This window comes from Styela clava, chromosome 9, assembly GCF_964204865.1.
Source record: "Styela clava chromosome 9, kaStyClav1.hap1.2, whole genome shotgun sequence".
Classification (NCBI taxonomy): domain Eukaryota; kingdom Metazoa; phylum Chordata; class Ascidiacea; order Stolidobranchia; family Styelidae; genus Styela; species Styela clava.
This window is the reverse complement of record NC_135258.1, coordinates 20,796,478-20,819,053: the sequence shown is the minus strand read 5'-3', so window position 1 is coordinate 20,819,053 and position 22,576 is coordinate 20,796,478. Positions and strand designations below refer to the sequence as shown.

The 22,576-nt window shown below is 34.8% G+C and overlaps 3 protein-coding genes across 6 annotated transcripts; 2 read left to right on the top strand and 1 right to left on the bottom strand.

The window, feature by feature from the left end:
* The first annotated feature begins 2,840 nt into the window (after positions 1-2,840).
* On the top strand, positions 2,841-8,842 carry LOC120338938 (mitochondrial glutathione transporter SLC25A40-like). Of its 2 annotated transcripts, none has more exons than XM_039406950.2 (2): positions 2,841-2,905; positions 7,272-8,842. In XM_039406950.2, the coding sequence occupies exon 2, from the start codon at positions 7,401-7,403 to the stop codon at positions 8,421-8,423; it is 1,023 nt and encodes a 340-aa protein (XP_039262884.2). In that variant the 5' UTR covers positions 2,841-2,905; positions 7,272-7,400; the 3' UTR covers positions 8,424-8,842. The 2 variants fall into 2 exon arrangements, with proteins under 2 accessions (XP_039262884.2, XP_039262886.2); XM_039406952.2 differs by lacking the exon at positions 2,841-2,905 and adding an exon at positions 4,450-4,468.
* A 48-nt stretch (positions 8,843-8,890) lies between these two features.
* LOC120338937 (uncharacterized) lies at positions 8,891-18,697 on the top strand. Of its 3 annotated transcripts, none has more exons than XR_005569152.2 (17): positions 8,891-9,045; positions 9,396-9,520; positions 9,907-10,030; positions 10,139-10,222; positions 10,896-11,129; positions 11,589-11,692; positions 11,921-11,994; positions 12,192-12,278; positions 12,487-13,051; positions 13,775-13,862; positions 14,669-14,783; positions 14,869-14,912; positions 15,294-15,394; positions 15,804-15,935; positions 16,512-16,626; positions 17,346-17,412; positions 17,630-17,660. XR_005569152.2 is itself a non-coding variant. In XM_039406949.2 (17 exons), exons 1-17 carry the CDS (start codon positions 8,899-8,901, stop codon positions 18,453-18,455), a joined length of 2,463 nt encoding a protein of 820 aa, XP_039262883.2. In that variant the 5' UTR covers positions 8,891-8,898; the 3' UTR covers positions 18,456-18,697. The 3 variants fall into 3 exon arrangements, 2 of the variants coding, with proteins under 2 accessions (XP_039262883.2, XP_039262882.2); XM_039406949.2 differs by lacking the exon at positions 16,512-16,626 and adding an exon at positions 18,122-18,697 and having other exon boundaries at positions 13,778-13,862; positions 17,630-17,670; XM_039406948.2 differs by lacking the exon at positions 16,512-16,626 and adding an exon at positions 18,122-18,697 and having other exon boundaries at positions 17,630-17,670.
* Positions 18,698-18,832: 135 nt separating this feature from the next.
* On the bottom strand, positions 18,833-22,210 carry LOC120339171 (kinesin-like protein KIF6). Its single transcript, XM_039407250.2, has one exon. The coding sequence runs from the start codon at positions 22,123-22,125 to the stop codon at positions 20,554-20,556; it is 1,572 nt and encodes a 523-aa protein (XP_039263184.2). The 5' UTR covers positions 22,126-22,210; the 3' UTR covers positions 18,833-20,553.
* Positions 22,211-22,576: the final 366 nt, after the last annotated feature.

Genomic DNA, 22,576 nt, shown 5'->3' with positions numbered 1-22,576 from the left:
TAAAACACTTTTCCACGGGGATTTATTAGTTTGGTCATTTTAATCTGATACTCTATCAAAATTTTCCACTTTTATTGTTTCAGAATTTCACCCAGGTTGATAGGAAAAGGCGAACGGTAATTATAATTTAGTCTTCATGTTTAGAACCTATCGCCGAGTTTGCCAGCCCTTCGCAACAATTTAACATTGTTATTTTTTGCATATGATTTTCTCTGTGAGTTGTCCGTATCTGCCGTTGACGCGTCTTTTATTTATATTTATTTATCTTGAAATGTAACATCCGCCGGACAACGTTCCACCGAATATTTATCTATTCATTTCTGGCTGGCTCGGTTATGAGCAATATATACTGTTTCCTCATATTGACGTGTTATACTTTTACATGTTCAATTCAATTTTTTATTCAGGTTAAAATCTTATTTGTATTTATTTTATAAATACCGTTTGCCCCCCTGCGCGGGGGAGGCCAGGGTTACTGGCGAATGTACCATTGATAATTCAAATAAAAGTAGGCCTACATAAAACAATAAAACGCAGTAGCAAATATTTTAATATTCTATTTGTTTTTGCTGACATTGCGAAACCCGACAAAATCGAAGGATGAAAAAAATGACGCTTTGAATTGTATAAAGTAATCTACCCCCACACCCGGAATTGAGTAATCTACTCGAATTCTAGGTCAGGGCTACTCAACTAGGTACGCAAACAAAACTTTAAAATTATTTGGGTCCGGTCTTTCCAGAAATGATATTTCGGCATCCTTAAACGAGCACTTTCTCGACCGACTGATGATTAGTAGCAAATTAAAATTGTTTATTATGGTGTTATAGTTCTTTTCGTATATATTCAAAACTATGAAAGTCATTTTATAATAGGAAATTCAAAAAGTGGGGCTAATGATCCAAAATAAATAATTAGGTGCGGTCCAAATCCAATACTCGAAAGGTCCGGATTTGGACCGCGGTCCGCCAGTTGAGTAGCCCTGTTCTAGTTAATTAATCGCTCACGCGTACGTATTCTTGTCATGTGCTTATTCTGTAGCGAAAACCCTTGATAGTCGGAATCTGGTCCATTCGAAGGGTTTCATAAACCTTTGGCACTCTTGCCAGATTTTGCAGTGACATTTTTATTTTATCTGTCGACCGGCAGCAGATGAATTTTCTTTGAAAACTGTTTCAGGAGACCTTCTTTGAACCGTTGGAATGACACCACCCAATGAGGATATAAATTATCTCATTGCTCCATCGAACCCCAGGTGCTCGATCAAACGCACATTAGGAAACACTGATGTGACAGACATCAATTAAATCGATGACCGGAAGTCTTCGTCTATGCTCTATGGCATAGGTTCTCAAAGTGCTCCGTACGGAGCCCCAGGGCTCCGCGAGAGGAACCCAGGGGCTCCGCGAGCTATTCGATTACTTTTCAAAATACTGACTAATTTTGTAACTGTTTAAAGAAGCAATAACAGCTTTGATAAAATCTGACAACAATATGGCCTCGAAATATGGCAAAGAGGCTGAATTAAAAAATGACATTATTTATAAGCAGGAGCGCAGCCAGGATTCTTAAGAGGGAGGTGGTTCAAAATTGGAATCGGAAATTACCGCGCAACATTCTTCGCGATTAAAAAAAACGTATAACAAGATTTCTGTTGTGTGAAATATTCAATCCATGACCAATGCGAGCATTTAACGTGTCTCGTCGTTAAAATGTAATTGTGCTCATCGTTACTCACGTTTAATTCAAGATTACTATTAGGATTACTAAAATGGAAGAATATTATTCTGAAATAACATAAAATATGTGATAAACTGCCAACTATCAATAAATTGGAGTCGTATTTTTGCGATATTGGAATTCGTCAAACTTGATTTGTTCTTTCGCACTTGAAATTATTTTTAAGCAAGATATCGCCCTTTAAAAAAACACAATGTCTGGGCAAAATACGAACAATTGAAATTTATTTTATTGCATTCAGCTCCGTCGGTAGTTTCAGAATGAAAAAAGGTACATCGCGGATCGCGCGCACAATTGATTGCGTGCGGCTCCGTCGGTAGTTTCAAAAAGGGAAAAAAAGGTAGGCCTACATCGCGCGCACAATTGACTTGTGTTTCGATTTCGCAGTGAAAACCTAACATAACACCAAATTCTGTGATTTGCAATGTCTATAAAAGCGTTTTCAATCCTAGGTGAGTCTGCTGAAACCAAACGTGTGATCTTCCATTTTAAGTTTTAGTTTTAATATTTCAGAATGCCGCTTTTTAATCAAGAAATTTGAGTTGCAGATTTATCTCTTTATTAATTATTATTTTTAGCATTTCGTCGCCGATGACTATAATATGGTAACATGTTTTTCACATTGAACTCATAATTCCCCACGAGAACACAAAAGCCATTAACGTCGTCATTGTGTAACAATGCATGTATATGCAGAGGGAAATTTGAATCAGGGAGAATAAACACCGGCGTGAAGATGTTTAAAGGTTCAAAAACACGCCATGCTGAGGAAAAATCGGCGATTGTAACAAAATGCAATCGCGCACATTATTAGCGGCCTTTTAAGTCTTCCAAACATGTCAAAAGGGAAAAGATTCGACCATGTTTGTCAAGTGTCAAATTTACAGCTTTAGTATATATAATTTATGTTTGAAATTTAGATTTTTTTATGACTTTTATTAACCCTTTCAAAAAAGGTTCAGCATTTAAATTGAGTAAAGTACTTTTAACTTGCTCAGGAATATTAATCCGAAAGTAACAATTTTAACATTTATTTTGGGGCTCCGTGAATAATAGTTAACCTTTTCAAGGGCCCCGCAACACCAAAAGTTTGAGAACCCCTGCTCTATGGGATAAAATATATTGCACGACTAAAGCTTTGTCGTCTCTGTTGCAGGGATATAAGGTAATATCACAGAGACCCTTCCTTCATGATAGTATAAATTGCTTTGTTTTTCGTCAGAGGTCAGGTTGATACAAGCTTCAGAGGCACGTGGGTCACGTGTCAGCAGCATGCGCTCATTGCCTTGCTATGAAGTACATAGTTCAGTAGTTAGGGTAAGGATTTACATATTTATCCCGGGGGAGAGGAAAGCCATAGTTCTTATGTCTGTCTGTATGTCACTACATTCTGACATATACCAAATTCTGAGAATTGAAACAAAGACTTACCGTACCGTACTTTAGAAAGAATAGGAATGATGGCAAATATGTCAATATATTAATAACATATACCTGTATCTTTGATGTTTCTGTATATAATGAGTGTGCATGAATATTATACATGTAGATCATGTGAAACAGAAAATAGATATGGAATGGTTGGAATATAATATTAGTCAACAATTAAGTGTAATCATCGGCATACAAGCAAAAAATAATATTACCCATGGTGTAAAACCAAGTTATTTTTACAATGCTCTATTAGAATTTATAAGAATGCACAATATAACGGTGAAAGAAATTGCAGAAGGAGATCATAGAACCATATATAAAAGAATTGTCAATAATATGAATTCAGAATTGGTTAATTTTTTGTATCCTGTTGATGTAAACAATTGTTGCAAAAATATTCATAGAGGTATCTTGGCAAATTATGTAAAAACGTTCAATTTCAAGATTATGTGGAAAATTCTACCTTTAAAAACTAAACCCAAAATAAAGTTTATTGCGGGTAATGATATTTGTGTTCTATGTAATAAAGAACCTGAATATAATGAACACTTGTTTTGGAAATGTTTATTCATACAGGACATATATGATTATATTTATGATATTATCATTAAGTTTGTAACTGTCAATTTTTAAAAACGTTTCGGACATGCATAATGTTGGATCTGGGTGGACAGGAGTATCAAAATGCTACTTCTTCTCAAATAGATGCTTTGATATTGCTCCTGTCTACTGTTAGATTTAAAGTATGGATGGAACGAAATGATGTTATATTTCAAGGAGTTACTCCAGATGTAACAAGGGTGAAAGAAAAAATTAAAAGGGGGTTAAAACACAGACTTAATTTAGAAAGGCATAGAAATGATAACAAATATGTTAATATATTAAATATATTATGCCAATGTTTTTGATAGATGTAAGAAAGATTGTTTTAAATTAATCTAATACCAATAGTGTGAATTATTCATTTGCTAATTGTCATTTTTGTTTTTATGTAACTATTGTTAATAACCTAAATATTTGATTATATTAATGATATGTATTTGAAAAAATTGGATGATACTAATGCTGAATGGAACATACAATAATAATGATGGGGATCATATTGGATGATGACGTGTAATGTGATGAACCTTATTGTATATATGTATTGTATGTATGTATATATCAACACATATTAAAAAAAAAAAAGAAAAAAAAAAAAATATATATATATTAATAACAATGTTTTAATATGAATACCTTTGCCCAAGGATATCTGGATATGATGGATGAAAGATAAGTTCTTTCATTCTTGGTAAATAATACAGTAATAACTGAATGCTGTAATGTCTTATTACTGTATTATACAGTCATAATTTATAAATGCTGAAATAACAGCTGAACAGTGTGAAATATACATTTACTGATTGTTATTTTTGTTTATTAATGTACCGTATCTTTTATATATTTATGATCTCAATCATCATTCCTGCATTCAGTCATTGCTAACAAAATGATACCGGTAATGCTGTAATGTAATGTCTGAATGTGCATTTTGATGGATTGAATATACCTAAATTCATGGAATAAGATAAGTTTATTTCGACTCCATAATTAGCATTTTGATGGATTGAATATAAATTCATGAAATAAGATAAGTTTATTTCGACTCCATAATTAGCATAAAAGACTATTGAATGATTGATAAAAACAAATAAATAAAAACTGATTATGAAATCAGAAGAGCAAATAAAACCTTGGATAAAGTTCAAAACACTGAAACATACTGATATAAGATGGAAGGTTTTGCCAAAAAGAAGTGAAACGTGTTCACTGACCTAGTGTGATTGAGTAACGTCAAACAGAAATGCGATGTGTTTTTTGAGAAAAAAGTCTATCTGTTGATCTGGCATGGAATGAAATTCTTGACAGACAAACAGACATGTTTAATTAGGACGGTCACCTCATCAAGTTGTTTTAGCACTTGTAATCAAACCCACTAAATTTTAAACTAAGCAGGTTCCGGTATGTCTGTATGTCCCATCCCAAATACCTGAATAGGGAGGGTATAGCGTTGTATGTATTCGTCTCGTAAAAGCAAAAACACAGGAGTTTTTAAATATCAACATTGAAGACGGGATGTATACACAAGACCATACTGGCCTAAAACACATGAACGTGCGGCATACACCCCTTATGATAAGCATAAAATGCAATAAATCGAATAAGTTATTTATAAGTACTTGCAGTGCCGGTGTGTACTTTGTTAGACCCATAATAAATATAGTTTGCAGTCAATTGCAAGGCTGTAGGAGTGTAGGCGCATGCATGCACTAAGTCTGAATGACAACGTACCTGTATTGAGATTTGAATGACCATACCACTGTACCCTGACCACACCTAACCTGTACTTACGGCTGTACTGTCCATATATTGTGGAATTTACTGATTGTTGAAATGGCCTGTTTCTTTGCTGAGCCTTTGTAATTTGAGTGGATATGTATGGTGGCCCATCGTTGTCACGCGTAAAATTGAAAATAAAAATAAAAAACCGAAAATAAAAAAATAGTTGTGAAAAAACATAAAAAAAATTAAAAAAAAAATTGAAATTAAAAAAAAAAATTAAAAATAAAAACGAAAAAAAAACAAAAAAAAAAAGTGAAAAAAAATTAAAAAAAAAAAAAAAAAAATTTAATAAAAATAAAATAAAAAGGTTGACAACGATGGTCCGCCTCGTGGCCCATCGTTGTCACGCGTTTTTATTTTTAGAAAATTTGCTTCTGCTTGGGACCAACGTTGTCAGGCATAATCCTACGCGCACAAATGTGTTCCCTGGGTTTCCAACTCACTACTGATTTTCTTGAGCAATATTCAATATGAGAATGTTCTATAAATTCTAAATGCTACAACTACAAGTTCAACAAGAAGTAATATATTTATAATAATGATAAGAGAATATAGAATTGAATACGAAAATTCGGAAAATTTGTTTTTACGTGTAGAAGGTAATTTAATTGGAGAATGCTGCTTCACTACTCAGTTGTCTGGACACTCGCGATGCCGGTACCGTACCGTCTTACCAAATACCGATAGTCGGTTATAGTCGCTTTGCGTCTGACCGTCCCGGTAGCCATGCAATCACTCATGAAAGAATGGAAGATACGGATAGTCTCGTAGAATATAAACTACTGAAACACTCTCTGCGCCTGTCTCATACCGTACAGCCGTAACGTACCGATCCAGACAAATGATAAATCGCCCGTGCTCAACCATTTATTTCAATCCATACCTCGATCCTAGTAGAATATAGTGAGTCGAGGTATGGATTGACATAAATAATTGAGCACGGGCGATTCATCATTTGTCTGGATCGGTACGTTACGGCTGTACGTTATGGGGCAGGCGCAGAGAGTGTTTCAGTAGTCTATATTCTACAAGACTATCCGTATCTCCCATTCTTTCATGAGTGATTGCATGGGTACCGGTACGGTCAGACGGTACCGTACCGGCATCGCACGAGTGTCCAGACAACTGAGCAGTTAAGCAGCATTTTCCAATTCAATTACCTTTTACACGTAAAAACAAATTTTCGTATTCAATTCTATATTCTCCTATCATTATTATAAATATATTGCTTGTGGTTGAACTTAGCATGGAGAATTTATAGAACATTTTCGTTTTGAATTTATTGGATATTGCTCATGAAAATCAGTAGTGAGTTAGAAACCCAGGAAACACATTTGTGCGTGTAGGATTAAGCCTGACAACATTGGTCCCAAGCAGCATCAAAATTTCTAAAAATAAAAACGCGTGACAACGATGGGCCATGAGGCGGACCATCGTTGTCAACCTTTTTATTTTCTTTTTATCCAATTTTTTTTTTTTTTCGTATTTTTTGTTTTTATTTTTAATTTTTTTTTTTTATTTAAATTTTCTTTTCTTTTTTTTTCAATTATTTTTATGTTTTTCCACAACAATTTTTTTATTTTCGCTTTTCCATTTTATTTTTTCATTTTTTTTTAAATTTTACGCGTGACAACGTTGGGCCACCATAGATATGCTTTGTGTAAGAAACATACTTACAAACTTTAATGGCCTATATTTTGTAAAAATTTCAGCAAAGCAGTTGTCAAATGATAATACAGTTGTAGGGGTTACAGTTGAAATCTCCTCTGATGCTTATGAAAATATGAAGCTCCTTCTTGATTGATGATTGAAGTATTCCACTAATACCTTGAAAATTTATTATGGGAACTGACATCACACCTACGCAACAAATGTTAGCATCATGTTCTGGTGCTGTGGTCACTTCTCTTTTGGTGACGCCTTTGGATGTGGTGAAAATAAGACTTCAATCCCAAACAGCCGCTAATGTCAACAAATGCTTCCTTTACTGTAATGGATTAATGGATCATCTTTGCGTATGTATGAATGGCAATGGCAAAGAAAAATGGTACCGAAGACCTGGGCAGTTTTCTGGTACATTCGATGCAATGATCAAAATAACTCGATATGAAGGCATCTCTTCTTTGTGGAGTGGATTGTCTCCAACGTTAGTGATGGCTGTTCCAGCGACCGTTTTATATTTCACATCCTATGATCAGCTGAAGTCGAGGTTACAGAGTAGATATGGAAATACTTTATTCATACCTGCCATAGCTGGTGGAGTTGCAAGGACTGGAACTGCTACAATTATTTCACCACTTGAGTTAATCAGAACAAAAATGCAGTCCAGGCCACTCACCTACCAGGAGGTAGCTTCGGTCATCAGGCAGTCGGTGCAGCAGTCAGGATTACGATCATTGTGGACTGGCTGGGTGCCGACTATATTGCGTGATGTACCTTTCTCAATGTTCTATTGGTTTTCATATGAACTAATCAAACAGAAATTGTCTTTTGATAATCTCTTCTTGAAATCTTTCTTATCGGGATTTACTGCAGGTGCTATTGCTACAGTTATCACACACCCTATGGATGTTACAAAAACAAGACGACAAATTGCTCTGGGTGAAAAAGTTTTTGGAGTTTCTAGTTCAACCCCAATGAATACATTTGCTGTTTTGCGAGATGTTGTAAACAATAATGGTTTGAGGGGAATTTTCTCTGGTTTACTACCAAGACTTGCAAAAATAGGTCCTGCTTGTGCGATAATGATAAGTTCGTATGAATTTGGTAAAAGATTTTTTCGAGATTATAATCATATTGGTTCACTTAATAATGATAATAATAGTGACAATGTTGGTGCTTTGAATAAATCTTTTAAAACATGAATCTGTATTTTGATAATGTATGTATTTGAATATTTTTCATAATTCTATTGAATTTTTTTTTATGCTATAGTCATCAATTACTGTGCTAATAATCACATCTCGCTATTTGCCAATTCTACAATCATAAGCTAAGGCTGTAGGTTCTTCAAATTTCAATGTAGCAAAGAATTTTTTTAAATAATAATTAACAGAATGCATTATAAAGTATTATTATTATGTTCTCAATAACTTTACTGCTGCTGCACTGGTAACAAGTTGAAAAAAGTTCTAGATAAACATTTGGAATATTCATTAATTTATCATGATTATCTTGTTTTCTCTTAATGCCGTATTTTTGAGAAAGTGCCTTTTCGTCTTCACCCAGGTTTCAATTCGCCTATTTCTGTCATGACTGTGTTGCGATTTTATTATAATTTTAGCATAGCAATTGTATTGCAACATGTCATGATTTAGTATAGTATCAAAAACTAATATTATGGCTCATATGATGCCACCGGGACCAAACATGGTACCGGAACATCTTCCAAATCCTGATTTGGTGAAGAAAGTCGTTCAACAACTGAAGATAAATGGACTGTTTGATGAAATGAGAAGGGACTGTTTAGCTGATATTGATACAAAGGTTTGACCCTTCGTTTGGTATATTGGTATACGTATACACATTTTTGAATTTTTTTTAATATTACTATATCAGAAGAAATCGCAGGTCCCCGCTGAATATTTTTCATTCCTGCAATTGCATTAAAAATATATAACCCAGTGCCTTTCACTACGAGCAAATTTATCTAACCATCGTCTGTTATGGTAGAACTGGAATATTGTATAAACAGTCTTTTTTACCCTGTTTGAGGTTTTGTGCATGCAATTTAATTTCACGATGTATAAGCTACAATGTTAATATACTTAGGTGCAATGTATTTTATCCTTTTCTTTGTGAAATCAATGTTTTTGACAAAATTTTTAATATTACAGCCAGCTTTTCAAAATTTGAAGCAACGTGTCGAAGGACATGTCACTGGAATATTGGATGGACAACGTTGGAGTCCGACTTTAAACAAAAATCAACTGCGAAGCAAAATTCGTGAATCTGTTATGCAGTAAGTTGTGCTTGTGTGGGTGTATGCTTTACCTGCAGATTTTGTGTCATTTCTCATTTTCGCCAAATTATTAATCCTGATAAAAGGTATTTCTTATTGTAATTTTTGCAACCTCGTTTATAGAGCATGAGGAATAATAGAATTTCCCAACTCCTCAATTGATGACAGTTGATTCAGCTACACATTCATACGCCTTTCACCAAAACAATCTTGTTTATTGAAGGTTATATAATAGCTCATTTTATATCGCTCTTACCTAGTTTAAAAATAAGAAATTGAGGTACACATTTAGTGTATCATTGTTTCTTGCATGATATTGATATGGCAAATGTGTTTACTGTTTAGCAAGTTCATGAATTTCAAGTTTTGTCATATTATGTTCACAGATCCGGAATTTTAAATGAAGGAGTTGAAAGAATCTTATTCCAAGTTTTCAATGCCAAAGTTCATTCTCTTTTTCTTCCAAAGATCGAAGAATTTATAAAAGAAAATGGAGATGAGTTGAGAAAAGTTCGTTTACATTATTACTACTTGGTAGAAGTGTTACTGTTAAAAGGAAACTACCTGCTCGTTTATCTGATGATGGTAGACTTGTAATATTGTTCAATTATACTTCAGGAGTTTTTGCCACCTCCGATGGAGATACCTATGATGGGAAATGCACAATTTGTTCCTCCTCCAGCTCCTGTACCACCAGAAATGGTAAGTAAAATAAATTTTTAGAATGAAAATATTAAAAGATTTATGCAACTATATAACTGTGTTTTTAAAGTAAATTCATTTGAAATGATTGACGATGACGATGATTCATGAAAATGAAAAATAAAAATGGTGATCATGCATATCTGAAAAACAACACAACTTTCATCCAGTTATTTATGAATTCCACTAAGTTTCTCAAAATCTAAATCAAAGCTTACACATCCTATTCGATAAATGTAAAAACTTTGCTCTTTAGTGTCTGCGCAGAATTTTGCAAAAGATCAATACCATAGTTCAGAGTCTCTGTACATCTAACATGGGCAAACAGTGGCCCAAGAGCCAAAGTCAGCCTGTTAGGTAATTCAATCTGGCCGACCTGATGCTGCCACAACTAAACTAAAATCAAATTTTTAGCTAAAAAATAGCTCAAGGAATTTGTTGAGATTGCGAATCAATTTAGCTTTGCCACAAGGCTCATTGTTTTTGACTTTCGCTTTTGTAACACTGATAATATTGTTCATAAAATGTAACTTTACGCGTCACACTTACATGGCCCGCCAGTCCAGGTGGGTAAAATTTTTGGCCCCTTGTCTAAAAACCTTGCCCGCCCCTGCTGTACATGTTACATAGGTATGTATATATTTTGAAATGAAGCATTTTTTATTTTTACCAGCATCCTGAAAATCTTCCTCCAATGCCAGCCCAACCTCCTCCTCCTGAATCTCCATCAATTGGTATCGTGAATGAAACAGCAAAAATGACTCCCGAAACAGTCACTGATGTTACAATGGAAACAACGGTTGAGGAAATCCAGAATTTACCAGAACAAGAGATTAGCATGAAGGATATTGCTCCAGAAGATGTGATAGTAAAAGCAATTAATACCCCATCACCTCAGCATTCTCCAGTGAGAGCTTTTTATTTTATTTTCTCGTTCTGATGTTTTTTTTCGTAATACAGTGATTATTAAATGAATTGATTCAATTACTTTAGAGCTACCATATTAAGTGGGCAATACTATTGCAGAAATTGCATCCCAGGTTTTGTTTTCAGCTTATTATCTATTATTAAGTGGACCTATGAATAATTTCGTTAAGATGTTGACTTGTTGTTGTGGTCAGCTTTGTTGTTGTAAAAAGAATGCTTCTCTTTAATAACTACTAAACCAATTACTTTGAAATTTTCAGGGATTGAGGATTGTTTGAAATTTTGTTTGGTGATGTAATCCAATTTACAATTAGCGTTTCAGGGATTTAGTTGTCAGCGAAGTCGGCAGTCATTTCATTTTGAACTTTGTGTCTATATTTTTGAGCATTGCTCTCTTGTTTCACTTCTTAAAAAAAATCACACATATAATAACATTCAGGAGTTGAATGAAGATGAAGCACCAAAGATACCGGAAGATGCTGTTAATCCTCTTAGAAGTTTGATTCAATCCTTGCTCGTTTCTAAGAAGTCAATCATTGAAACGTACGTAAGCACTAATTGCTGCTGATTTTTTAAAACTAATTTAATATCAAGAAATTTGGGAGATTTTTCTCCCACAGAAATTTCTAACCAATAATAATTACTAAATAGACAATTGTTGACAATTCATGACTACTGTTTAAAGATTGTTTGAGTTTTATAATGCAAGTATGCGACTGTTAAAAATTGATCAACAAATTCACTTCATGTATTCAAAGTTTAATATTTTAGAAATGATGACGAAAGCACACAAGTAGCTGATGAACAATCGATGGACATTGGCGAAGAAACAATAAAAGTGGAAGGTTTGTATTGAAGAAATATATTGTTTTGTCTTGTACGAGTATACTGGATTATTAGTTATGGAAAATGCAAAATATCCAAATTGTTTGATTAATCCTGCATACTACTTTCATATTTATTACCAAAATTTTGATCTTTTCGAAGATGTGTTTCAAGTTGGCGGTGGTTGTACCTGAGTGTTTGTTTGTTATGTTTTCAGGTTATTCACCGACTATTGATCCATCGGAGATTGAAGGTTTCACAGATGATGAAGCAGATGATGACAACTCCCAAAAACAAACTCAAAGTCAGTGTTTTGAATATTTATTTATCTCTACCTCATTTATGTCAGTCTTATTGACTCAAACATTTAGGTAGTCAATATGTAATTAGAAAAATGACATCATGCTTACATTATCACAGTCTAAATTTCGAAGCAACAGTGGGACATGATTTCATAGTTTTTTAGTTGTCTTTAATGATAGTAAGGTAAATTTTTTTTTTTTTTTCATTAGATGAAAACCTTGGACCTCAGACTCCAAGGAAGGTTGAACCATATTCACCAAAAATGCGTCATGTATCGAAGAGTCCTGATCCTTCTGAACAATATTCTCCTACATCTCCACCTTGCAGTGAGCCGTATAGTCCAACGAGTCCTTATTCTCCACTTTCACCCAATCGCCAGTTTACAGAAGTTGTTTCTCCAGCAAGTAACTCCTCAAGTCATAAAAAAATTCCCAAAGCTTATGCAGATCCAAGGTCTGATACGGACTCAAGAAATCTAGATGAGGGAGACACTCCAGCTTATGATCCAACTAAGTTTTCGTATCAACGCATGTCAGACTCAACACAATACATAGAAGACTTGAATGCGCAGTCACCACCTTCACCCATCTCGGGTGATGTCACAGACGTAACAGACAGAGGTCGTTACACAGATGATAATTTACATTTGTTCTCAGAAGAAAGTAAACATGACACTGATATGAGAAAAACCGATGATAGCTTTTATCAAAAACCAGTGAAGGATCGGAGGCGTAAACATAAATCAACTTCCAGTTCATCGGGATCTGGTAGCAGGTTTGTATTAAATTGTTGTTTGTTGAATTCAACTGGATGACGTGGGTAAAATTATATTACATTGTTTCTTGCAAATTTGATTTTAAATTTGGATATTGTTTGCTCATAGACATCTTTGAAATGATAAGTGTTATTTTTTTGAATATGGTTATCAGCCAATTTTTACATTTTATATCGTTGTGCATGTATTTTAATAGTAATTAATCAGATTCAAAGTGGTTTTCATTGATATTTCAAATTTAAATATTCAAGCAAAGAAGTTTTTATCTAAGATGCTGCGAATTCAGTGGTTTAAGCGTTAGAATCAACTATGATGGCATCTTAGGTTAAAATCTCAGGTTCAAATTCCATGCTCACTACCTTACAAAGGGTGTCATAAATTGGGCAGGCAATACCGAACCAGAAAGATGCCAATCCTTCCAAAATAAAGTAGCTCCTCCTATCAGTGGCCGCTTATGCAGAGCCATATGTTGAATAAAAGGTCTATGATAAAGATAAAAAATGTATCTAAAATAAACCGTTTTTCCCATAATGGTTGGCAAGTTGAAGTTTTCCTGTGATAGCATTTTTCCCCAATTTATCCACCCTACAAAGACATGACATACTAACTATATGGCAAAATCAAATATTAGAAAATCTTCACACGGAGTCAGAGAAATTAAAAAAAAATTGTAAATATCAACATCTTGAATTCTTATACTCAATCCTTTGTCAATATTTCAGCAGTGGATCTCTGTCATCATCGTCATCAGAAGATGAAAATGATGAAACAGTTGTTGAACAAGTAATTGTACAAGAAGTTGAAGAAATGGTAAGCAGTAATATGATTACATTGAATAGAACGTCACAATACAAACATTTATGAAAATATTTGTTCTATATTTGATTTGTGTATATTTAAAACAGCTATAAAATATATAATGAAAATGTTCAAACTGGATAAGCATTTTGAAGACCATCACTTGTTTTGTGTAACACACATAAACATGACATGTGCTATGGTGTATGCTTAGTCCGACGTTGTGGCACATCCTGCAAGACCTTTTTTTGAGAATACATAGGAGATAGGACCAGAGAAAGCGACTTTGATTGTAAGACCCTAGAAGCCACTCACTTGCATCGAATGGTTTAGCATTTCAAGCGTAAACAGGGGTTGTGAAAATTTAAATATATTGGAAAGGGTTCTTGAGATTAAAAGTTTGGGAAGCCGTGTGCTAGGCTATCATGACATCAAAAGTTTTTTCAGTAGTATTTCCGTGTCACGGTCGAAGTTGCTCCTTGGTACCTCTTAAATTGCTTCACAAATCGCTAAGCGACTGCAGACCCTACTTTGAAAACCAATTTGCTAAGCGTTAGGAATACGCTCGCCACTTCACCTCTGATTACCTTGCTTGCGTTTGCAGGTTCGAATCACATTCAGGGATGATTATGTATGAGTAGAATGCTGGGCCCCTTGTAGTTGTAGGGTAGTTCTCGTATCCGCTTGTCAGTTACGGCTTCCTCTATTACCAAGTGCATCAAATAACTGGCTTGTTGATTCCATATCCGACATAGGCTGGTGAGCAGACAAGAAGCCGTGTTTTGCCATATGATTGAGGCATCTTTTTGGCTTTCTAGGTTGAGGAAATTGAAGTGGTTGAAGAATATACTTCAGATTCTGGCACAGAAAAACAAGATATAGAGATAGAAGAAGGTGAAGAAATTAAAAGTGATGGAAGTGCAGAGGTTAAAGGTGATTTTATAGAATATATATCTCTTCATTGTGGGTCACATGCAATTTTCCAGTTCTCTAGTTTGAATTTATCTCATTCTCATAGATAAAAAGAAGAAAAAGAAAAATAAGAAACGCAAAACAAAAAAGGTATTTTATTGGTTTAATATTTCTCTAATTCAGTCAGATTATGACTGAAGTCAGATTTAGGCTGTTTGTTTCATGCCATCTATTGCTATGTTATAATTGGTTCATGAACATAACACTCTTACCAATCAATATTTGGTATTCAACCGAACAGTTGATATTGAGATTCCTCAAATTTGATTCATCTTTCTCAAAATTAAGTAAATTGCATTATTATTTTTTATATGTTTTGATTTATTTTTTAACCAGTGAAACTGTGAGTTTTAAAGTTGACTTTCGTCTACAATCACAGATTTAGTACGGAAATAACAATTGTTCTTTGGCCTATCTGATTTTGAAAGTTACATTTTATGATATTATATAATAGTAATATTTATGCTTCAGGCTCGTAAACGGCATAGATCGAGTAGTATCAGTAGCGGGGAAATTACATCAAGTGGGGAACTGTCTTCAGATTCATCAAGTAATGAAAGAAGACCGACAAGGTATTTATTGTTGGGAATGGGATAAGTAAGGTTTCCGCGAATCCAAGTAATAGATCAAACACTTAAGTCTAGACTTTGAGACCATTTTGAAATGCTAAAATCAGATTTTTAATCATATTTTAAAAGAATGCTTGGTCATCAATGAAAGTTGCATTACATCTGTATTGCTGTATGTGTATGTTTACTGTACACCTGAAACTATTGTCACTACGAGTTGCTCTTGCTACCGCTCTGATTATCATGCATATGCCAACCGTAAAATGAATAGATATGTTTTTATCCGACTTGGCAAGTGACTTTATAAATGGCTGTGGAATGGGTTTGTGCCAAAGTACGTACTACCTTGTCATCTTTCTACTCTTTATAAATATTTTGAAATTCTATTTTAGTCACCTCCTAACTATTTCAGACCAACAGGTCCTCCAAAGCAGAAACCTCTTGATCTGCATGAATTAGAAGAAAGAAGGAGAGTTCACATAGATGATTCGTCTCGAGATCGTCCTTTCTGGCAAAATACAGAATCTTCTTCAGATTATCTCAGGTAATATACTGAAAATTCATCAGTTGTTAGTGTGGTAGATTTTGATAATATCTTCAACTTTGGTAATAATATATATTTTTCTAAATTTATTGACCTTGCATGATATTTATTTGATAAGAACTATTACCAAAAGAAGTTGTGATTATTATTTATCACTTACAAAATGGAATTTAATTTAATTATTCGAAGAGTAATTTTCATGAATTCAGAAATTGGCATTAAGTACAATGCATTTGAACAGCTGAGTGCACCTTGATATATTATCCTTTGAGTGCTTTTCTCGATACGTACCAAGATGGCGGACATCGGAACGTAGTATGTGTACCAGTTACTACCAGGTTAGGGTTAGGCTATAATTTTATTCCAATTTTCCTTATTTTCATTCTATTACAAGTTCGGGACTAGCCAAGTGACTGCCGTAGTATTTGTACCTAAAATTAAGGCCCAACCCTAACCTGCTACGTTCCGGTGTCCGCTATCTTGGTACGCATACTTCAGGAGTACCCTTTTCTCAGATAGCAGCAAATCTTAAGCTGTGCATTCAATGTGATGTGTATTATCATACTAATCATTCAGAGAAAGGCAGATTGTCATAAATGAAAGGAGAAGAAAATACAGAGGCAGAAGACGTGACCGTACTTACTATTATTATTAATGATGAGTAGACAACAGTACAAGATAAGTTCAGATTGTAGGTATATTAGTTTAAGGCAGGTTGAGATTAAAAAAAAATAGATTTTTGAGGGCGTTTTAGCTTCTACCGTCTGAAGGTTTGGTGTCAATGGGATATTATTTCAAACAGAAGGGAAAATATTGTATGGTTACTCAATTGGAGTTTATAAGTGTACTTGCTGTAACATAATACTCGGTTCCCAACTTTTGTTGTTGATTGGAAATCTCTGATAGTGCCTTGGGTGACGTCATCTCACTCAGCGATGCGTTCCGGTGCTCGAACACCTAATTTTTATGCGAGTACTGTAAAATTTTTGACTAGAATTTTCTGGCCGACAACCAAATTTTTGACTACAAGAGGTATCACGGTTTATTAAATTTGGTATACTCAGCTCATGATTATATGGAAACTTACTCTTGTGTAGATTAAGCACGATATTCTTTGAATTCTAATTTTGAATAGCAAGTTTTGAGTTGAATGAACTGCCCGCACCATAATTTAGCAAATTTAAATCAGGTATGTTGTATGTTTAAATGTTCTGTTGGTATGAAATGCTGACGAGGCACATGAAGGCAATATTTGGTAGTAATGGAGGGAACTCAAAAACAAGTTCCATTGGTTACGAACCCTCGAGTCACTTATCAAAGCTTTTTATGTCAGTGAACCAGGTGCTTATTGTTGGTATATTAGACTATTGATTTTGAAATCTCAAACCATATTTTTTCATTTCTATGCAGTTCACCCGGTAGAATGCGACGTCCATATTCACCTACACGGCGACCTTTTTCTCCTGATTTTCACAGGGTGAGTGGACTCCTATAAACTCGCAATGATGGTTTATATAAATATAACATCACTCTCTTTTATGCTTGTCCACTGTTCACAGTTTACATCCCTTATCTCAGGACTTGTATCTTCGTATAAATTGGAATATATTTAAAATTAATAAAACAATATTATTTAAAATTGGTACTATTTTGTCTGCTAGATATTTTGAATATCGTTGCATTCTCTGTTTCAGTTTAAAGAAGAACGATATCGACCATCAGGCCCTCATTTCAGGTAAGATCTGTATTTTTCATAGTGTCATAGGCTACCATCAAAGTGTTTATGACACAAAAGTGGGTTATTTATCTAATTATTAAAAACTGATACTTTCATTCATTTCATAACACAATGCCTAACAAGCTTATTTTGCATATAGCTCAAATTAAACGGCCTATATTGATCTGAGGAAATTCACATTAACAACACTTGTGAAAAGTGTAAATGTAAAAAAGAACAATCAAATGAAGTTTATGTGAATAATAAAACAACTAGATTGTTTGTTTCGCTTCTTGTAACTGGTCAAATGATTGGTAGTTGATAACACTGCTTTAAGCCCAATTTGGTGGAAGAATTAGGTAATTTCAAGATTATATAACGATCCGAAGTTCGTAAGTTCAAAATATGACGATTGGAAAGTAGAGTCATGGCGTATGTTTTGTCTAAACACAATTAACTCTTATTTTAGAGACAGACCGATGTATCCTGCGGATTTTCGTCCTATTCGTCATCCAAGATTTTCACCGCCTCCATCATTTCGACGAAGCCCTCCTCTACGTTACAGTCCAGGACCAAGAATGGAGTATCCTGGGCCCATGCCATTTGGTTCACCCCGTTCGCCACCCAGACGTCCTTATTCTCCTCCACCGCATATGATGGGTGGTTTTCCTGGCGACAGGGCACCTTTTCCACATCCGAAACCTAGGTGGGGTTCGCCACCTCATCTAAGCCACAGGCGATCTAGTAGATCTCCTCCACCAGGTTTGCGAAGGGATGACGGGCCGGGGCCTTCTCGATTTTAGCAAGAAAATTTGCATGTTTCTTCCTTATTGTCCATGCACACCACTGCCTTCTAGTTCTTTTCTCATGATTTTGAATATTATGAACTGAATTTAGAGTCAAAATTTAACTGGTTTATTACTTTGAATACCTTCAGCTGTTTTTGTGATATTTTGCATTATTTGTTTTGATAAAAATTTATATTTTGCTTATTTGGGTTGCAATTTTTTGAAATAATTACAAGCCACCTTTGGTGTCGAACGAATTCTTATTTATGTCATTTTATTATTTTAATCTGATAGCAATTAAAAGTCGGCAATCAGTGATTAGTTTTCCCGATTTATTTATTTTTTTCCAAACGTACCATTTATTATTCGAACTTAATGGGGTCTGAAAACCTGAAATATATCAAATCCTTGGTGGGCATGATATTCATGAAGGGGTTATCCAGGGGAGATCCAAGTTTTTAGACCGGGAGCCAAAATATTTGCCCACCTAGTCTGACGTGTCATGTAAGTGTAACGTAAAAAGTTACATTTTATAAACAATATTTATTGTGGTACATAAAACATTAAAATTTGGTTATGCAGTATCAGGCGGCCAAATTGAATAACCCAACGGGCCGGATTTGCCCAGCGAGCCGTAGTTTCCCAGTGTCAGCGTTATAGCAACTGGAGAGCAAGACTTCCATTGTGGCAGTTGTGCGGTCAGGAATAAAAAAGCTAGCGATTATATTAACGTGACCATACTATTGTATTTTTTTAAATGTCGACACAACTGGCAACAGAAAAACAGCACTTCATGAGAGTATTGCAAACATTATGTTAACAATGTGCAAATATTCTACATGTACCAACTCTTATATAAAAACCAAATGAAAAAAGTTCGAATCTGGAGCGTGGGACAAACTCCATATCGTGCCAACAAACTACACTTATCGTTAATGCGCATGTAATATAGCATATGTGTGTACCCAGATCAGTATAAATGAGAAATCGTGATTTCAGTCTCCACTTCCCAGCAATGTCGACAAAAAATTCATAGCAGGCCTACAAGTGCAATTTATTCAAAAATACCAAATATATCGACCAGGTAATTTGAACACAACGATGTTAAAGTTTGGAGTCATTTTTATTATCTACTATGTCCTTATCCAATTTGGCGGAGGTGAGATTTATTACTGGGTCGGGCCATGATTCCGCCATTGTTATAATTGGTAAAATAATAAACAGAGAGGTGGTCCTGCTCATTGTGTGGTATACTCACGTCTCGGTCGCGACAAAGGGTATCGTTTTGAACAATATTTATCATCACACATTGTCTTTGAAATGATCAGGAAAAAATAGATTCATGACCCTTTCATCAAGCCATTGTGTGCGGAACTGTTAATATCTGTGGCAAATAATGCGTGGCTCATAGGGAGTTACAGACGAGAAACGTAGATGAATTCAGTCGGTTGACAAGAATTGGATTTTTATGAAACTCACAAAATTTCCAAATTGCAAAATGATACTTGACATAAATAGTTCTATGCAAATATAATAAAAAAGAAATAATGTTTATCGTTGTTTTTAAACGAGAGAAAAGTCAAAATGGTTCCTTCGTTGATCACAACGCACCTGTACAAATATATCAGCTGTATGGTCGTCAGTGTTATGAAAAGAACATAATGTTTCACTTATGAATTTTAGCATATGTATTCCAACTTCCAGGACACAATAAAAGTCAAAAATAAGTGCATTTATTCACTACTAACACACTCAGCTATAACACATACGACAAGATAAAATATTGTGGTGAACGCATAAGTGTAGCAATTCCTCCATTTTATTTACGACAATTACTTACGGAAGAATCGGTTGTCATAAATGCAAGAACAAATAAACAAAATAAAACCCCCAGTTTTCTGATGTTCTACCACCAATGGCATAAAGTTGGAGAGATATCAAATTTAAACAATTTTCGAGTTCTATTGTCCATGATTTTGCCCGAGGAAATAATACGGTAAGTATAAATGATAGGAGCTTCAAAACTAAAGCACAATACTTTTTGTAAAACTTGTAGAACCATCGCAGTGGATTGCACGATTCATTTATATATATATATATATATTATCTTCATTTAACAGCAGCCTTTCTTTTTAGTCTGATTGCTGTCACCCATTTCTTTGACGAGATATTTCAATCGTTGTAAACAATATTGAGCTGACTCGGTGTTTCCGCCATAATCGAGTTCCGCAAATTCACGTCGGTCAGCAATAAAAGCCTCAACTGCTACGTTCAAATCTCGCATTTCTTTATCTGTGAGTTTTTTCTGTTGTGATTCAATCTCAGTTGGTAGTTCAGAATTGTAGCCTCTTCCGAGTTCTTTCAGCTCGTTAAAGCAAAATTGAACCCGGATATCGTCTTCTAAAACATCCAAAAAGGCGTCTGAGTCGTTATCGTTAAAATAATTCAAAACCATTTGTTTCAGATTCTCTACTTCCTCCTCTGTCAACGGATCGTTGATTTTAGAGCGCTGAAGTTCATCTAACTTGGAATTCAGTCTAATATTCTCTTCTTGGAGTCGCGCGATTATAAGGTTCAGATCCTCGATTTGATTTAATTTGGGTTTTGTCTTAATCATAGAAACACTCTGTGCAAAGTTACATGTAGACAAGGTTTCATCTAGGTTATGCTCATCAATGCTGATAGTTGCCACCAAACTCGTCACTGAATTTCCAACGAGGGAATCTCGGAGAATTTTTGTGATCATGGTATTGCGAAATGTTTCTGGCTGACTGTTGTTGGCAATCGACTGAATGACTTTGTGCAGAAATAAAAGGGATCGGTTTATATCTTTGGCTTCGGAAACCAACAAACTATCCCCAAGTTGGTCCTTACCCACTCGCTCGGATCCAGCTAAGTCTACAAAATGAAGTTTTGATTCTACAACACCAGTGTCATCTTCTCGTTTAATATAAACAGTAAAAACAACGTGAGATCTAGACGACCTGTTATTGGCATAGGTCTGTGCAATTTCTCTGTTTGAATTCCCTTCCAAAAAGACGTCTAGAGTCTCATCTGATGTTTCCACTTTACGTAAAGCCAAATTCTCCAGCTCTACTTTGGTGTCACGCATTCTACAGATAACCTCGCGCTTGCTCAAAAATGTCTTGTGGTTAACAGAATAACTTTCCGCGCCGAGTAAATCATACATCTTTTTTTGGTATATTTCCAGAAAAGAAACTTGAACTTCGAACGGATCGCCTTTGGCTTTCAAATCTTTAAATATGTAATCAATAGAGCGAGGAATTATTCCACATTCTTCGTCTGCTTCGTATTCCAGTTCCTCTCCCATGATGGTGTATGTTTTTCCAGTTGCAGTTTGTCCATGGGCAAAAACTGTACCGTTGTAGCCATTGAGCACATAATCGATTATAGGCCTGCCGACGGTTTGAAATATTTCTGCTTGTAACACGTTTTCGTCAAATATTTCGTTGAATGCGAATTTCTGCGTTTCCTTCTCTTTGGCTGAGTTGGATTTTAGAAGAACATCTGTCGGTTTTGTGAATTGTATCAGTTGTGTGTGGGAGGAGTCATCGTAGGATGGCCATATTTGAGTCTGTAATCTCGCATTACTGATAGGCGGTCTGATTCTGCAGAATGTCGATATAGTTTTACCTCCGTTTCTTTTTGAATTTTTTGACGACATTATGATGTTACATACAACACTAGCTACACATACACAAAATGTAAAACCTGTTTAGACTTCTGAACCACGAAATACCAAACTATTATATAACTTCGCGACACAACAAACACACAATTCAACAAAGGCTTTTGTTTCCATCCCACCATTCTTTGAGGTGTTGGTTTCAAGTATAAGGCTCGTTGCCAGTGCTAAAGTTTGTTTTGATCCACAATTTCCGAAAATAGACAACTGCTTATGTCCAAGCACAAATGTATTGAATAATGAACTGTATTTAAAATTAGCTCAGTGCGCTGTAGTGAATACTTGGTTAAATTTTATTTGATAATCAGAATATGGTAATTGGGTATTCCTGATCGTCTGACATTGCAGAATAAAAATTAATCAAATCTATTTTGTCAATATTCAACATAATGAATTGTAATATTGATGATAATTCATAATAATAATTATC